The 16,922-nt window shown below is 43.4% G+C and overlaps 1 protein-coding gene across 2 annotated transcripts in view; it reads right to left on the bottom strand.

Annotated features, from left to right (window-relative positions):
- The window catches only part of uba6 (ubiquitin like modifier activating enzyme 6), a 228,766-nt gene that overhangs the window by 177,767 nt on the left and 34,077 nt on the right, over positions 1–16,922 (bottom strand). For both annotated transcript variants that reach the window (XM_052019228.1, XM_052019229.1), the window contains exon 6: positions 10,912–11,023. In XM_052019228.1, coding sequence (XP_051875188.1) covers positions 10,912–11,023 — 112 coding nt within the window. The remainder of the gene's footprint in view (positions 1–10,911; positions 11,024–16,922) is intronic.

Here is a 16,922-nt window from a genome sequence, read left to right as displayed (position 1 = left end):
CTTTTTGTGCATTGCTCCAGTTTCCAGCATCTGCAGAATTTCTTCTGTTACCAATGTCTTGTACAGCTTCAACATGACATCCCAACTGTTGTACTCAATGCCACACCAAATCGTTAATATATATGACAAATAAAAAGGCTCCTGCCACTGATCTCTGTGATACTGGTCCCAGGCTTTCAATCACTAAAACAATCCACCATCATCACCCTGTTTTGTATTACCAAGCCAACTTTTGATCAAATTTGACAATTTGTTTCGTCACCTAGCACTTCACCTGTGGCCAACAAAAATTTAAAAATCTGTCAGAGCCCCAGGAATCTCCTCCCTTGCCTCCTATGGCAGCCTGGGATTCATCTCATTAGCCCCTGGGAATTTATCCATCATCTAGACATCTTCGCCTGCAACTACGATGTAGAACATAGAACAGTATAGCACAAGAACACACCCTTCAGTCCATGATGTCTACACTAAACATGATGTCAAATTCAACTCAGTCTTTTCTGCCTGTACATAATCCACATCCTTCCATTCCCTGCATATTCATGTGTCTATCTAAAAGCCTCTTAAATGTCACTATCGTATCTACTTCCACCACTACCTTTGGCAGTCCATTCCAGGCACCTACTATTCTGTGTTTAACAAAAGCTGTCCTGCACATCTCCTGTAAACTTTCCCCCTTTCACTTTAAATGCATGTCCTCTAGTACTTGACATTTCTTCCCTCGGAAAAGGATTCTGACTGACCCTATCTATGCATCTCATAATTTTCCAAGCTCCTATCAGGTCTCCCCTCAGCCTCCGATGCTCCAGAGACGAAACCCTCTGTTCAACCTCTCCTTATAGCTCATACCCTCTAAGTCGAAGCAGCATCCTGGTAAACCTCTTCTGCACCCTTTCCAAAGCCTCTACATCCTTCCTGTAATGGGGCAACCAGAAATGCATACAATACTCCAAGTACAGCCTAACCAAAGTTTTATATAGCTGCAACATGGCTTCCTTACTCTTATACTCATTGTCCTAACCAATGAAAGGAAGCATGCCATATCCCTTCTTTACCACTCTGTCTACTTCTGTGGCCACTTTCAGTGAGCTATGGACAGGAACCCCAAGATCCCTCTGTACATCAATAGTGCCATTTATTGTATAGATTCCCCTTACATCTGGCCTCCCAAAGTGCAACACTTCACACTTGCTCCGATTAATCTCCACCTGCCATTTCTCCTCCTATAACTGATCCATATCCTGCTATATCCTTTGATAGCCCTCTACACTGCCCTCAACTCCACCAATCTTGGTGTCATCTGCAAACTTACTAAGTCATCCATCTACATTTTCATCCAAGTCATTCATACATATCACAAAAAACAAAGGCCCCAGCACCGATCCCTGCAGAACATCACTGGATTAAATCCACTTGTTCAGGATTCTCCAAACAGGTATCTATACATAGAAACATAGAAAACCTACAGCACAATTCAGGCCCTTCGGCTCACAAAGCTGTGCCGAACATGTCCCTACCCTAGAAATTACTAGGCTTACCTCTTTTTCTCAGCTCCATGTACCTATCCAAAAGTCTCTTAAAAGACCCTATTGTATCCGCTTCCACCTCCGTTGCCGGCAGCCCATTCCACGCACTCACCACTCTGAGTAAAAAACCTACCCCTGACATCTCCTCTATACCTTCTCCCCAGCACCTTAAACCTATGTCCTCTTGTGGCCACCATTTCAGTCCTGGGGAAAAGCCTCTGACTATCTACCCGATCAATGCCTCTCATCATCTTATATACCTCTATCAGGCTCCCCCTCATCCTCCATTGCTCCAAGGAGAAAAGGCCGAGCTCCCTCAACCTGCTTTCATAAGGCATGCTCCACATTCCAGGCAGCATCCTTGTAAATCTCCTCTGCACCCTTTCTATAGCTTCCACATCCTTCCTGTAGTGAGGCGACCAGAACTGAGCACAGTACTCCAAGTGGGGTCTGACCAGGGACCTATATAACTGCAACAATACTTCTCGGCTCCTAAATTCAATTCCCCGATTGATGAAGGACAATACACCATATGTCTTCTTAACCACAGAGTCAACCTGTGCAGCTGCTTTGAGTGTGCTATGGACTCGGACCCCAAGATCCCTCTGAACCTCCACACTGCCAAGAGTCCTACGATTAATACTATATTCTGCCATCATATTTGACCTACCAAAATGAACCACTTCACACTTATCTGGGTTGAACAGCATCTGCCACTTCTTAGCCCAACTTTGCATCCTATCTATGTCCCACTGTAACCTCTGACAGCCCTCTATACTATCCACTACACATCCAACTTTTGTGTCATCCACAAACTTGCTAACCCATCCCTCCACTTCCTCATCCAGGTCATTTATAAAAATCACAGAGTAAGGGTCCCAGTACAGATCCCTGAGGTACACCACTGGTCACCGACCTCCATGCAGAATACTACCCTTCAACAACCACTCTTTGCCTTCTGTGGGCCAGCCAGTTCTGGATTCACATTGCAATGTCCCCTTGGATCCCATGCCTCCTTACTTTCTCAATAAGCCTTGCATGGGGTACCTTATCAAATGCCTTGCTGAAATCCATATACACCACATCTACTGCTCTCCCTTCATCGATGTGTTTAGTCACATCCTCAAAAAATTTAATCAGGCTCGTAGGACAGGACCTACCCTTGACAAAGCCATGCTGACTATTCCTAATCATATGATACATCTCCAAATGTTCATAAATCCTGCCTCTCAGGATCTTCTCCATTAGCTTACCAACCACTGAGGTAAGATTCACTGGTCTATAATTTCCTGGGCTATCTCTACTCCCTTTCTTGAATAAGGGAACAACATCCACAACCCTCCAATCTTCTGGAACCTCTCTCGTCTCCATCGATGATGCAAAGATCATTGTCAGAGGCTCCGCCCTCTCCTCCCACAGCAGCCTGGGTTACATCTCATCCAGTCCCGGCGACTTATCCAACTTGATGCTCTCCAAAAGTTTCTGCACCTCCTCTTTCCTAATATCTAGATGCTCAAGCTTTTCAGCCTGCTGCAAGTCCTCACTACAATCACCCAGATCTTTTTCCGTAGTGAATACTGATCATTAAGTACCTCTGCTATTTCCTCCGTATCCATACACACTTTCCCACTGCTGCACTTGATAGGCCCTATTCTTTCGCATCTTATCCTCTTGCTCTTCACATACTTATAGAATGCCTTGGGGTTTTCTTTAATCCTGCCCACCAAGGCCTTCTCATGTCCCCTTCTGGCTTTCCTAATTTCCTTCTTAAGCTCCTTCCTGTTAGCCTTATACTCTTCCAGATCTCTAACATTACCTAGCTCTCTGTACCTTTTGTAAGCTTTTCCTTTTGACTAGACTTATTATACACTTTATCGTTGTTCCTTCCACACAACTTACAGATGGATAGGATGAAGTCAATATAGCTTTATGAAAGGACAATCACATTTAACTCAATTATTTGTGTTCACGATAGTATTATTTGCCAGGATAAATGTCCATCTAAGCTAGTCCTATATGCCCGTATATGGCCAATATCCATCTAAACCTTTCCTACCCATATACCTGTCCAATTATCTTTCAAATGTTGTTAACGTACCTGCCTCTACCACGTCATCTGGCAGCTTATTCTATATACGGACCATCCTCTGAGTGAAAAAGTTGCCACTCAGTTTCCAATTAAATCTCTCCCCTTTCACTTAGACCTAGGCCCTCTAGTTCTTGATTCCCAAACCCAAGGAAAAAGACTATGCATTCATCCTTTCTATGCCCTTCATGATTTTATACACCTCTATAAAATCATCCCTCATTCTCCTACATTCTAATGAATAAAGTCCCAGGCTGCTCAACCTCTTTCCTCAGTCCTTTGAGTTCTGGCAACATCCTCATACATCTTTTCTATACTCCTTCCAGATTAATGGCACCTTTCCTATAACAGGGTGACCAAAACTGAACACCATATTCCAAATGCAGCCTCACCAATGTCTTGCACAACTGCAATATAACATCCCAACTTCTGAACTCACTGCCCTGACTAATGAAGGCCAGCATGCCAAAAGCCTTCTTCACCACTCTGTGACATCACTTTCAGGGAACCGTCTACTTGTTCTCCCAGGTACTCTGTTCTACAAAACTCTCCAGTAAATACACCAGATGTATATTTACTAAATTTGTTAATGACAATGATAGGTAGGAAAGTAAGTTTGAAGATGACAGAAGGATGCTTCACAAAGGGATTATGTATGGACTAAGTGAGTAGGCAAAGATCTGGCATGAGTATAACGTGGGAAAATATGAAACTGCCCATTTTGGCAGGAAGAATAAAATTTTCTTCCAGATGGTGAGGGATTGCAGAGATACCTGGATGTTCCCGCAGGTGATCTGCAAAAGGTTAGCACACAAGTACAGCACATAATTGCGAAAGCTAAACAGAATGTTATTGTTTACCGCTAGGCAAACTGATTACAAAAATAGCATACATCATTGCCGAGAGCACCTCTCGAGTACTGTGCACAGGACTCATCTCCTTATTTAAGGAATGATACAATATTCAAAGTTCTAAGAAGATTTACTTTGACTAAAACCTGGAATGGGCAGATTGTTTTATGAGAACAACTTGGACAAGATTGGCTTCTATCCACTGGAGCTTAGAGAAGTGACAGGTGACTTGATTGACAGATGCTAATGGGGTGGACATGGACAGAATGCATCTGCTTGTGGCGGAATTTAGAACGTGGAGCAACTCTTTAAAAATAAGGTGTGTCTACTTGAATCAGATGAAATCATTCTCTCTCTCTCTCTCTGTGGGTCACAAATCATTGGATCTCGTACAAAAGATGGTGCTGCAGAGGGGTGACTTTTTAGGACTTTTTGGAACTGTTACAGCTGAAACCCCCAGCCACAGAGACTGTGGTAAGTAACATTGCTTCAATCCATTTAAATAAACTAACGATATTAAGACCTGGCAGCCTTGGGAATCCAGACCACCCAGGTAGCGAGTGCAGCAGCTGGAAGCTTCAGGAGTTCTCCATTGTCTCAGAAAATGTGGCTGCTAGGGAGGACTCCAGGTAAAACTGAAGCACGAGGCCCCGAGGCCCCAAGGCCACCCCTCCCTACCAGTCTCTGGAAAATAAAATTGAAGACATCAGAGCAAGACTGCAGTACTAAAGGGACATCAGGGACTGTTGTGTACTCTGCTTCACAGACACATGGCTCACCCCCAGTCCTCCAGACACAGCGCTCCAACCCAAGGGCTTCACCATCCACTACGTGGATCAGACGATAGGAGGCTATGTGGGAAGGAAGGGTTAGGTAGATCTTAGAGCAGGATAAGATGTTGGCACAACATTGTGGGCCGAAGGGCCTGTACTGGGCAGCATCAGGCAAAGGCAGAGATGGCGGCGTTTGCTTCATGATTAACTTATCATGATGCACAGATGTGGTGGTTTTATCTCAGTCCTGCTCCCGACCTGGAACAGCTGGCGGTCAGATGTCTCTCATTCTACCTGTCGAGGGAGTTCTCTGTCATCCTGGTAGCAGTGTACATTCCACCCCTAGTAGACAGCATGCTGGCACTGAGGATCTGAGGATGATGATCAACAGTCATGAGACAGTGCATCGTGATGCCTTCCTGATCATCCAGGCCAGCTTGAAGAAGTCACTGACCAACTACCACAAACATGTAACCTGCAGAACCAGAGGAGCCAACACACTCCAACACTGTTACACCACCATGAAGAATGTTTACTGTGCCATATCCAAAAATCAGATGCAATCTCACTGGCTCCCCACTCTGCTTTGGAGCATCTAGACAACACCACAACATACGTCAGGCTGATGTTTATCAATTACAGGTTAGCAATCAATAGCATCATCCCCTCGGTACAAATCACCAAGGTTCAAAACATGGGGCTCTGTACCTCCCTCTGCAAATGAATCCTCAACTTCCTTGTCGGGAGATCATAGTCAGTTTGGATTGGTGATAATCTCCTCCTTGCTGATAATCAACATAGGCACACCTCAAGGATGCGTGCTTAGCACACTGCTCTACTCTCTCTAAACTCTTGACTGTGTGGCTCAGCACAGCTCAAACACCATCTATAAATTCAACGATGGCACCACTGTTGTTGGTAGAATCTCAGATGGCTAGGAGGAGGCGTACAGCAGTGAAATAGATCAGCTGGTTGAGTGGTGTCGCAACAACCACCTCGCGCTCAATGTCAGCAAGACCAACAAACTGATTGTGGACTTCAGGAAGGGGAAGTTGGGAGAACACACGCCAGTCCTCACTGAGGGGTCAGCAGTGGAAAGGGTGAGCAGCATTAAGTTCCTGGGCATCAATATCAGGGAGGATCTATCCTGGGCCCAACACAATGATGCAATCATGAAGAAGGCACGCAAGCAGCTCTACCTCATTAGGAGTTTAAGGAGATTTGGTATGTCACCAAAGACTCTTGCAAATTTCTATAGATGTATGGTGGAAAGCATTCCAACTGGTTGCCTCAGAGCCTGGTATGGAAGCTCCACTGCACAGGATCGCAAGAGGCTGCAGAAGGTTGTAAACTCAGCCAGCTATATCACAGGCACAACCCTCCCAACCATCAAGGATATCTTCAAGAGGTAGTGCCTCAACAATTTGGCATCCTTCACTAAGGACCCTCACCATCCATGATATGCCATCGTCTCGTTAATACCACTAAGGTGGTGGTACAGAAACCTGAAGAACCACACTCAACAATTCATAAACAGCTTCTTCCCCTCCATCAGATTTCTGAACGGTCCCTGACCCAAGAACACTACCTCGTTATTCCTTTTCTTGTAGTATTTAGTTTTGTAATTTATGGCAATTTTGTGCCTTTGTGCTGTAGTGCTACCGCAAAACAAATTTCACGTGGTCCAAGTCAGTGATAATAAATCTGATTCGCTCTTCCCTAAGGGTTGGTGGAAGCAGAGTCTTTGATTATTTTTAAAGTTGAAATAGATAGATGCTTGATAAGCAAGATGACAAAAAGTTAGAACAGATTGAATGGAACAAGGAACATAGAACATTACTGCACAGTACAGGCCCTTCGGCCCACGATATTGTGCCGACACTTAATCCTGCTCTAAGATCTATCTAACCCTTCCCTCCCACATAACCCTACATTTTTCTGTCATTCATGTGCCTATCTAAGAGTTTCTTAAACGTCCCTAACGTATCTGCCTCCACCACCTCTGTCAGCAGTGCGTTCCAAGCACCCACCATTCTCTGTGTAAAAAGCTTACCTCTGACATCCCCCCATAATACCTTCCTCCAATCACCTTAAAATTATGCCCCCTCCTGTTAGCCATTTTTGCCCTGGGAAAAAGTCTCTGACCATCCACTCAAGCTATGCCTCTTATCATCTTATACACCTCTATCAAGTCACCTCTCATCCTCCTTCACTCCAAAGAGAAAAACCCTAGCTCACTCATGCTCTCCAATCCAGGAGCATCCTGGTAAATCTCCTCTGCACCCTCTCTAAAGCTTCCACATTTTTCCTATAATGAGGCGACCAGAATTGAACACAATATGGTCTAACCAGAGTTTTATGGAGATGCAATATTACCTCGCATGTCTTGAACTCAATACCCCGGTCTAACCAGAGTTTTATGGAGATGCAATATTACCTCGCATGTCTTGAACTCAATACCCCGACTAATGAAGGCCAACACACCATATGCCTTCTTAACAACTCTATCAACTTGCGCAGCAACCTTGAGAGATCTATGGATGTGGACCCCAAGATCCCTCTGTTCCTCCACACTGCTAAGAGTCCTACCATTAACCTTGTATTCTGCCTTCAAATTCGATCTTCCAAAGTGTATTACTTCACTTATCCAGGTTGAACTCCAACTGCCACTTCTCAGCCCAGCTCTGCACCCTATCAATGTCCTGCTGTAACCTACAGCAACCTTCCACACTATCCACAACACCACCAACCTTTGTGTCATCTGCAAACTTACTAACCCACCCTTCCACATCTTCATTCAAATCATTCATAAAAATCACAAAAAGCAGGGGTCCCAGAACAGATCCCTGCAGAACACCACTGGTCACCGACCTCCAGGCAGAATACACTCCATCTACCACCACCTTCTATGGGTGAGCCAATTCTGAATCCACACAGCCAAGCTTTCCTGGATCCCATGCCTCCTGACTTCCTGAATGAGCCTTCCATGAGGAACTTTATCAAACACCTTATGTGGGAGGGAATGATTAGATAGATCTGAGAGCAGGATAAAATGTCGGCATAACATTGTGCGCCAAAGGGCCTGTATTGTGCTACAGTGTTCTATGTTAAAATCCATGTACACCACATCAACTGCTCTACCTTCATCAATGTGCTCTATCACATCCTCAAAGAATTCAATCAGGCTCGTGAGGCACGACCTTGCCTTCACAAAGCAAAGCTGACTGTCCCTAATCAGCCTATGCTTCCCCAAATGCCCATAAATCCTGTCTCTAAGAATCTCCTCCAGTAATTTGCCCACTACTGAAGTAAGACTCACTGGCCTGTAATTCCCAGGGTTATTCCTACTCCCTTTCTTGAACAAAGGAAAACATTTGCCACCCTCCAATCATCTAGCATTAATCCTATGGCCAGTGAGGACACAAAGATCATTACCAAAGTCACAGCAATCTCTTCATATACGTGTAGAATGCCTTAATCCTACTTGCCAAGCCCTTCTCTAGCTCTCCTAAATCCATTCTTAAGCTCCCCCTGGCTACCTTTTAACTCTCCAGAGCCCTGTCTGATCCATGCTTTCTAAACCTTAGGCAAGTTTCTTTCTTCCTCTTGACAAGATATTCTATGTCTCTTGTCAACCATGGTTCCTTTACTCTACTATCCTTACTCTGCCTCAATGGGACAATCCTATGCAGAACACCATGCAAGTACTCCCTAAACAACCTCCACATTTCCATTGTGCACTTCCCCAAAAACATCTGTTCCCAATTTACGCTCCCAAGTTCCTGCCTAATAACATCATAATTCCCCCTCCCTCAATTAAATACTTTCCCATATAGTATGCTCCTATCCCACTCCAAGGCTATGGTAATGGTCAAGGAGTTATGGTCACTACCTCCAAAATGCTCTCCCACCTAGAGATCTGAACCCTGATCAGGCTCATTGCCCAGTACCAGGTCCAGTATGTCCTCTCCTCTAGCTGGTCTGTCCACATACTGCGTCAGGAATCCTTTCTGGACACACCTAACAAACTCCATCCCATCTATCCCCTTTACACTAAGGAGGTGCCAATCAATATTAGGGAAGTTGAAATCACCTATGACAACAACCCTGTTATTTTTGCACCTTTCCAAAATCTGCCACCCTATATGCTCCTCAGTGTCTCTGGGCTGTTGGGAGGGTCTGCAGAATACTCCTAATAGAGTGATCGCTCCATTCATGTTTCTGACTTCCACCCACACTGACTCAGTAGACGATCCCTCCAGGACATCCTCCCTTTCTGGAAGCTGAACTTCCAATCAGATCAGCCATGATCTGATTAAAGGAAGGAATAGGTTTGAATGGTTGCATCTGATTTGTATGTTATTATGTCTCACAAAGTCATCTACAGACCATGATATGTAATTACTTTATCATCCAAGGGGTTCATGTGAAGCAAAGGTGACACTTTTACATCCTGCTCACGAGTACTTTCTCATTACCTAAATCCTCATCTACTGTTCAACCAATTATGTCACCCACCAATTTTGTTTCTCAATATTTTCTGAAAGAACTCAGTGCTTTCTTCTTGCAAGCAGTAATCCCAATTGCACCATCCTCTTGTCTCACTGATGTTCCCACATATCCACATACCAGTGGTTAACATCGTCATCCCGATAACACCTCCCACTGGAGACCCCTTGGAGTCTACCAGCAAGTCAATCAATCACAGTGCCTCTTCACAATTTCTTTCAAAATGCGCAATCACATCTGAGAGTCTCTTGCTACCCATAACTCAACAATGTCTTAAATTCTAGAATAATCCTGAAAAGCAAAGCAATTTTTGGCTGCTTTTCTCCACCAATAGGTCTTCTCATAATCTCTCACCTCTAAAGAACTCATGGAGCTTATTTGCCATGACAATTAAAATCATCTATTGCTGCCGGTGTTATGTCTTCCTCCACTCCTGTCACCCTTCATCATTATCTTTGTTCACTTGGTTTCATCATTGAATACTGGTGACCACCAAACTAATCATCTTTCTCATGGCTCCAGGGCTAAATCTCTACAATCAGCTGCACAAAACATCCTCATCCTTTTTGACCTACCTACAATCTTTGACAAGGTTGACAATACACCTTCATCTCCATTGTTTTCCCTCTATTACTGTTACTGTCAGCTGACTGACATTGTCCCTCTGATTCATGTGTGACCTATCATAAATAAAAACATTTAGTTATGATTTCCCTTTCCAGTTCCACTCCTGCATCTGCAGGAGTACCTCAGAGTACCTCAAATAACTCTCATAAACTCCAATTTAATCCCTATTTTTGCACTGCTCCTTGGTTCACACCCTCTATTGAAAATGAGAGATCAGGTGAATCTTCATCTTCAAATTCCTCCCTGACCTAATATATTGTTTTGTGGATAGAACATGAGCAAAAACAAAATCCTCAGACATCAATGTGCATCTGGTACAAAGAAAGGGTCCACACAATTTTTTTTTTACAATGGCAGTAACAGGTATCTTTCTTTTAACAATACTATAAATGTTACAAAGACAATAAAATCCTGGATATGAGCCAGTGGATGCAGGTACTGATTAGTCTGAAGTGGAGTCAAGGCAATGAATGAACTAGAGTCACTTTGTAACAACCAGGTAACCATGTTAAGAGTCTTAAATAAACTGCCTGAATTACCTGATATTGCTGCAGAAAGCTAAGATCTGTATTTTCATCCAGAACAATGTTGGAAGAATTGACCTGGACATAAGGATTCAGCTCTGCAAGTTGCAAAATTGTGGCCTTAGCTCTACAAATTAAATAAAGAAACAAATTACATTTCAGAACAAATTAATTAACTATTCAGTTTCTTGGTTACATTTTTGTTGGATTTCTACAATGCAAAAAGAAATTAACAGGGCAACAGGAATGTATTATATATTATAAATATTATAAAGATAAGGAACAATAATCAGCTTCCACGTGATTCAATTCAAAAAACATTCAACTGAAGAAAAAAAAAATATTGGTTTCAAAAGATTTATATTTCTTAAGTGTCATTTGGGTTGATGTGAATATCTACAGGCCATCAGAAATGGCAAAATCTGACATTTTATGTGCAGCCCACAATAAATTCACGTCCAACTTCAGGATCAGAATCAGAATCAAAGATGTTTATTGAACTGGGACACAGATATAAGAAACAGCAGGATAAGAGAGCAGGGGTGGGGCAGGAGTGCTGGGAATGAGGCAGACTGGGGCAATGGGGCCAGGCAGAAAGGAGAGAGCAGAGAAGTGTAACCAAAGGGCAAGGACCAAAGGACTTGTTGCATTGTGCCATAGGATTTGTTACATTCACCTGAAGGAGCAAATTGGTTCTTAATTTAATGTCACATGAGTAAGACAAGATGTCTTTATTAGTCACACGTACATCGAAACACACAGTGAATTGCATCTTTGCGTAGTGTTCTGGGGGCAGCCCGCAAGTGTCGCCACACTTCCAGCACCAACATAGCAAGCCCACAACTTCCTAACCCATACGCCTTTGGAATATGGGAGGAAACCAGAGCACCCGGAGGAAACCCACGCAGACACGGGGAGAACGTACAAGCTCCTTACAGACAGCAGCCAGAAATGAACTCAGGTCACTGGCGTTGTAATAGCGTTACGCTAACCACTACACTACCGTGCCACCAACACCAAAACCAACACCAAAAGCTCTCCTCCAGTACCACAGGAGATTTTTATCTCACGTCCAAGGAACTTTCTGAATTTTGAGTCAGAGTTCTACCAGCTCATCCACAGCAAAGACTGGCAACCAATTTGTACATAGAAAAGTCCCACAAACTGTGAAGAAATAAATGGCCAATTAATTTATTTTGCTGTACAAGATTTGTGCAGAGTAGCTGATGAACAGTCCTGCTCTCCATCCACATAGTGCCATGAGATCTTTTATATCCACCCAAGAAGGCAGACAAGACTTTGCTTTTCCAGTGGGACATTAGCCATTATCTCTGACGGTGCAAAACTCAGTACCACACTGAAGAGTCTGAGATTTGAACTCACAATGTTTGAACTTGAGGTGAGCGTGTCACTGACTGATAGGGTGAAACAGTAATGGGTGAAGATACTCCAGGTGGCTCTTCATACAAGGCCATACGTGTAGAGGTTAGAGAAAAAACTGTGGTGACCACTTTGCTTGAGGTATGCTACAGGCCTCCTTACGTTCAATGAAAGGCAGAGGATAGGATGTGTAGGCAAATCACAGACAACTATGAGAATAATTGTTATGGCAGCAGTATCCCAATATTAACTGGGATTGCCTTGATACGAAAGCCTTAGAGGGTTGCAATTTTTTTCAAAAGGAAATCCATGAGGGCTTTTTGTTCCAGCATTTAAATTGTCTTACTAGAAAAGTAGCTCTACTGGACCCAATCTCAGGGAATGTAGTTGGTAATATTACTGGGGGAGTGTTTCTGTGATGGTGACTACAACTCTGCAAGTTTCAAGGTAGTTATGGAAGGGGATAAAAAGAGTCTGAAAGTTAAAGGCCATGAGTTTGGAGAAAGAATATTTCAACATAAAAGACTGAACCTGGCAAAAGTAGACCTGGAGCAGCTTCAGGTAAGTCTATAACCAACAAAGGAAAGTCATTCTGAAGTGAAACAGTGAGAGTTCAGTCCAATGTGTTCCCAAAAGAATGAAAGGCAAGAACAGGAGGTCCAAGGAATACTTAATGTGAAGTGATATAGCTTAATCATGACCTACCTATAGCATGGTGACCAGAATAGCACACAACACTCCAAATGCAGCCTAACCAATGTTTAGTACAACTGCAACATGCATCCTCACTCTGATACCCTGTGCCTCAGCTGCCAAAAGCAAGCATGCCATAACTTCTTCACCAACCTGCTCACCTGCATTCCCATTTTCAGGGAACTGTGCGCTTGCACCCGAAGACCTCTCTGTTCAACAACACTTCCCAGGGCCCTGACATGGATCACAGACCACTGATCACGGGCCTCCAAAGTGAAAACCAACCTTCCATTACCACTCAAACCACCAAGCCAATTTTGTATCCAATTTACTAATTCACCCTGGATCCCATGTATTCTAACCTTCCAGGCCAGCCTACCATGTGGGACCTTGTCAAAGACCTTGCTAGAGTACACGTAGGCAATGTCTACCGCCCTGCCCTTGTCAATCTGCTTGGTCACCTCTTCAAAAAAAAACTCAATCAAATTTGAGACATTATTTCCCACCAGAGTAAACAAAATCCCAAACCAAGATTTTTTTTGAGACAATATATAGATAGCCCTACTAGACACAGGGCTGTACTCGACCTTAAATGGTGGGGGAACATTTTAGGAACAGTGACCATAATTTCAATTGTTTCAAGCTAGTTATGTAAAAGGATAAAGCTGGTCCTCAAATTAAGGTCCTAAATTGGGAGAAGGCCAATTTCAATAGCATAAAAGATGACCTGGTGAAAGTACCTCTGGAGCAGATGCTTCATGTAAAACAAAATCTGACAAGTGGAAATCTTTTAAAGAGAGTTACTAGAAGTTTAGGGAGGACTACTAGAGCAGATCAGTATTAAGAAGGTGGACGTGTTTGATGTTTTGAAATGAATAGGGTGGATAAATTGCCAGGATGGAATGGGAAACAAGGAAGGAGAGTGCTGGAGCTCTGAAGTCTTCAACTTCATTAGTGAGGTACCAGAAAATTAGAATTGTTAATATAGTTCCTTTAATAGGGGCAGCAAAGATAAGCCAGATAACTACAGGCTAGTGAGGTACATGTCAAAGACAGAGAAACTACAGGAGAAAATTCCAAGGGATAGGATTTATGTATTTTTGGAAAGGTAGTGGTTGATGAGAACATAGAAGGGTAGAGCACAGGAACAGGCCCTTTGGCCCACAATGTTGTGCCAAACTTATTAAATTAGTACTTAAATGCCCAACGAAACAAATCCCTTCTGCCTACACAATGTCCATATCCCTCCATTCTCTGCATATTCATGTGCCTATCTAAGAACCTCTTAAACTTATGGTAGTTCCCTCCACTACCACCCGACAGCTAATTACAGGCACCCACCACTCCCTGTGTAAAAAGAACTTGCCCTGCACTTCTCCATTGAACTTACCCACTATCACCTTAAATGCATGCCCTCTGTATTAGACATTTCAACCCTGGGAAGAATATACCAGCTGTCTACACCACCTATGCCTCTCATAATCTTATAAACTTCTATCATGTCTGTCCTCAGTCTCCGCCACCACAGAGAAAACAAGCCAAGTTTGCCTAACCTCTCCTCATAACACAGGCAGCATCCTGATAAACCTCTTCAGCACCCTCTCCAAAGTCTCCACACCAGAATCGAACACAATACTCCAGATGCAGCTTAACTAGAGTTTTATAAAACTGCAACATAACTTCCCAATTCTTGAACTCAATGCCTCGACTAATAACCGCAAGCATGCCATATGCCTCCTTTACCACCCTATCAACTGGTGAAGCTACTTTCAGGAAGGTATGGACTTGGACCACAAGATCCTTCAGTACATCATTACTGATAACAGTCTTGCCAGGACTCAACACCTCCCTCTGTAACTGGATCCTTGACTTTCTAACCAACAGACCACAATCAGTGAGGATAGGCAGCAATACCTCTGGCACGATTATTCTCAACACTGGTGCCCCACAAGGCTGCGTCCTCAGCCCTCTACCCTACTCCCTAAACACTCATGACTGTGGCCAGATTCTGCTTTAACTCCATCTACAAATTTGCAGATGATACCACCATTGTAGGCCGTATCTCAAACAGCAATGAGTTGGAGTACAGGAAGGAGATAGGGAGCTTAGTGGAATGGTGTCATAACAACAAGCTCTCCCTCAATGTCAACAAAACAACAGAGCTGGTCATTAACTTCAGGAAAGGGGACGGTGTACATGCACCTGTCTACATCAATGGTGCTGAGGTCAAGAGGGTTGAGAGCTTCAAGTTTTTGGGTGTGAACATCACCAACAGCCTGTCCTGGTCAAATCATGTAGATGCCGCGGCCAAGAAAGCTCACCAGCGCCTCTACTTCCTCAGGAGGCTAAAGAAATTCGGTTTGTCCCCTTTGACTCTCACCAACTTTTACCGATGAACCATAGAAAGCATCCTATCTGGATGTATCACAGCTTGGTATGGCAACTGCTCTTCCCAGGACCACAAGAAACTGCAGAGAGTTGTGGACACAGCCCAGTGCATCACGGACACCAGCCTCCCCTCCTTGGACTCTCATTGTCTTGGTGAAGCAGCCAGCATAATCAAAGACCCCACTCATCCGGGACTCTCTTTCTTCTCTCCTCTTCCATGAGGTAGAAGATACAGGAGCCTGAGGGAACGTATCACCAGACTTAAGGACAGCTTCTACCCCACTGTGATAAGACTATTGAACAGTTCCCTTATACAATGAGATGGACTATGACCTCATGATCTATCTTGTTATGACCTTGCACCTTATTGCACTGCACTTTCTCTGTACTGTTATTGTTTGTACCTGTACTACATCAAATGGACTCTGTATTAACTCAATGTAACTGCACTGTGTAATGAATTGACCTGTACGATCGGTATGCAAGACAAGTTTTTCACTGTACAAGTGACAATAATAAACCAATACTGTCCCTTTATGTTTGATCTCCCGAAATGCAACACCTTACATTTTGTTGGATAAAACTCCATCTGCCATTTCTCCACCTATATCTGCAACTGTATCCTTTGGCAATCTTCTACACACCACCACCAATCTTTGTATCATTTGCAAAATTACAAACCCATACATCTACGTTTTCATCCAGGCCGTTTATGTATATCACAAACAGCAGAGTCCCAAGATGGATCCCTGCAGAACACCTGTCGTCACAGATCTCCAGCCAGAATAAGTCCCATCAACCACAAGCCTCTGTCTTCTGTGGGCACGCCAATTCTGAATCTAAACAGCCAAGTCACCATGGATTCCATGCATCTCAATCTTCTGGACAAGCCTCCCACAAGGGACCATGTCAAATGCTTTACAAAAATCCATGTAGACAACATCCATAGCTCTACCTTCATCAATCACTTCATCACTTACACTGGCTAGGTACTGAAAACCATTTTTTAAACAATGTATTTATTTTTATAATTTATGATAATTTTACGTCTTCGCACTGTATTGCTGCCACAAAACAATAAATTGTATGTCATCCAAGTCAGTGATAATAATGTCTGCAAGGAAAAACCTGGGAACTACATCAGTGAGCATAACATCAGTGGTGGATGTTATCGGAGAGGATTCTGTGAGTCAGGATCTACATGCATTTAGTAAGCAAGGACTGATTAGAGATAGTCAGCATGGCTTTGCGCATGGGAAATCACATCTCATAAATTTGCTGAGTTTTTCTTGAAGAGGTGACTGAGAGGATTGAAAAGGGCAGGGTCTACATGGTCTTTAGCAAGACTTTTGACAAGGTCCCACATGGTAGCTAGCCAATTGCATACAAATGTTGCTTGGTGGAAGATAGGATGGTAGCGGAGGGCTGTTTTTCAGATTGGAGGCCTGTGACCAGTAGTGAGCTGTAGGGATTGGTACTGAGTCCTCTGTTGTTTGTCCAATATGTTATTGATTTGGAAGAGTACATAAGTAGCATAATTTGTAAATAAGCAGTGACACCAAAAT

The sequence above is a fragment of the Pristis pectinata genome, chromosome 7 (genome assembly GCF_009764475.1).
Source record: "Pristis pectinata isolate sPriPec2 chromosome 7, sPriPec2.1.pri, whole genome shotgun sequence".
Classification (NCBI taxonomy): Eukaryota; Metazoa; Chordata; class Chondrichthyes; order Rhinopristiformes; family Pristidae; genus Pristis; species Pristis pectinata.
Note: the sequence above shows the minus strand (reverse complement) of the source record. Positions and strands in the feature narration are given on the sequence as shown.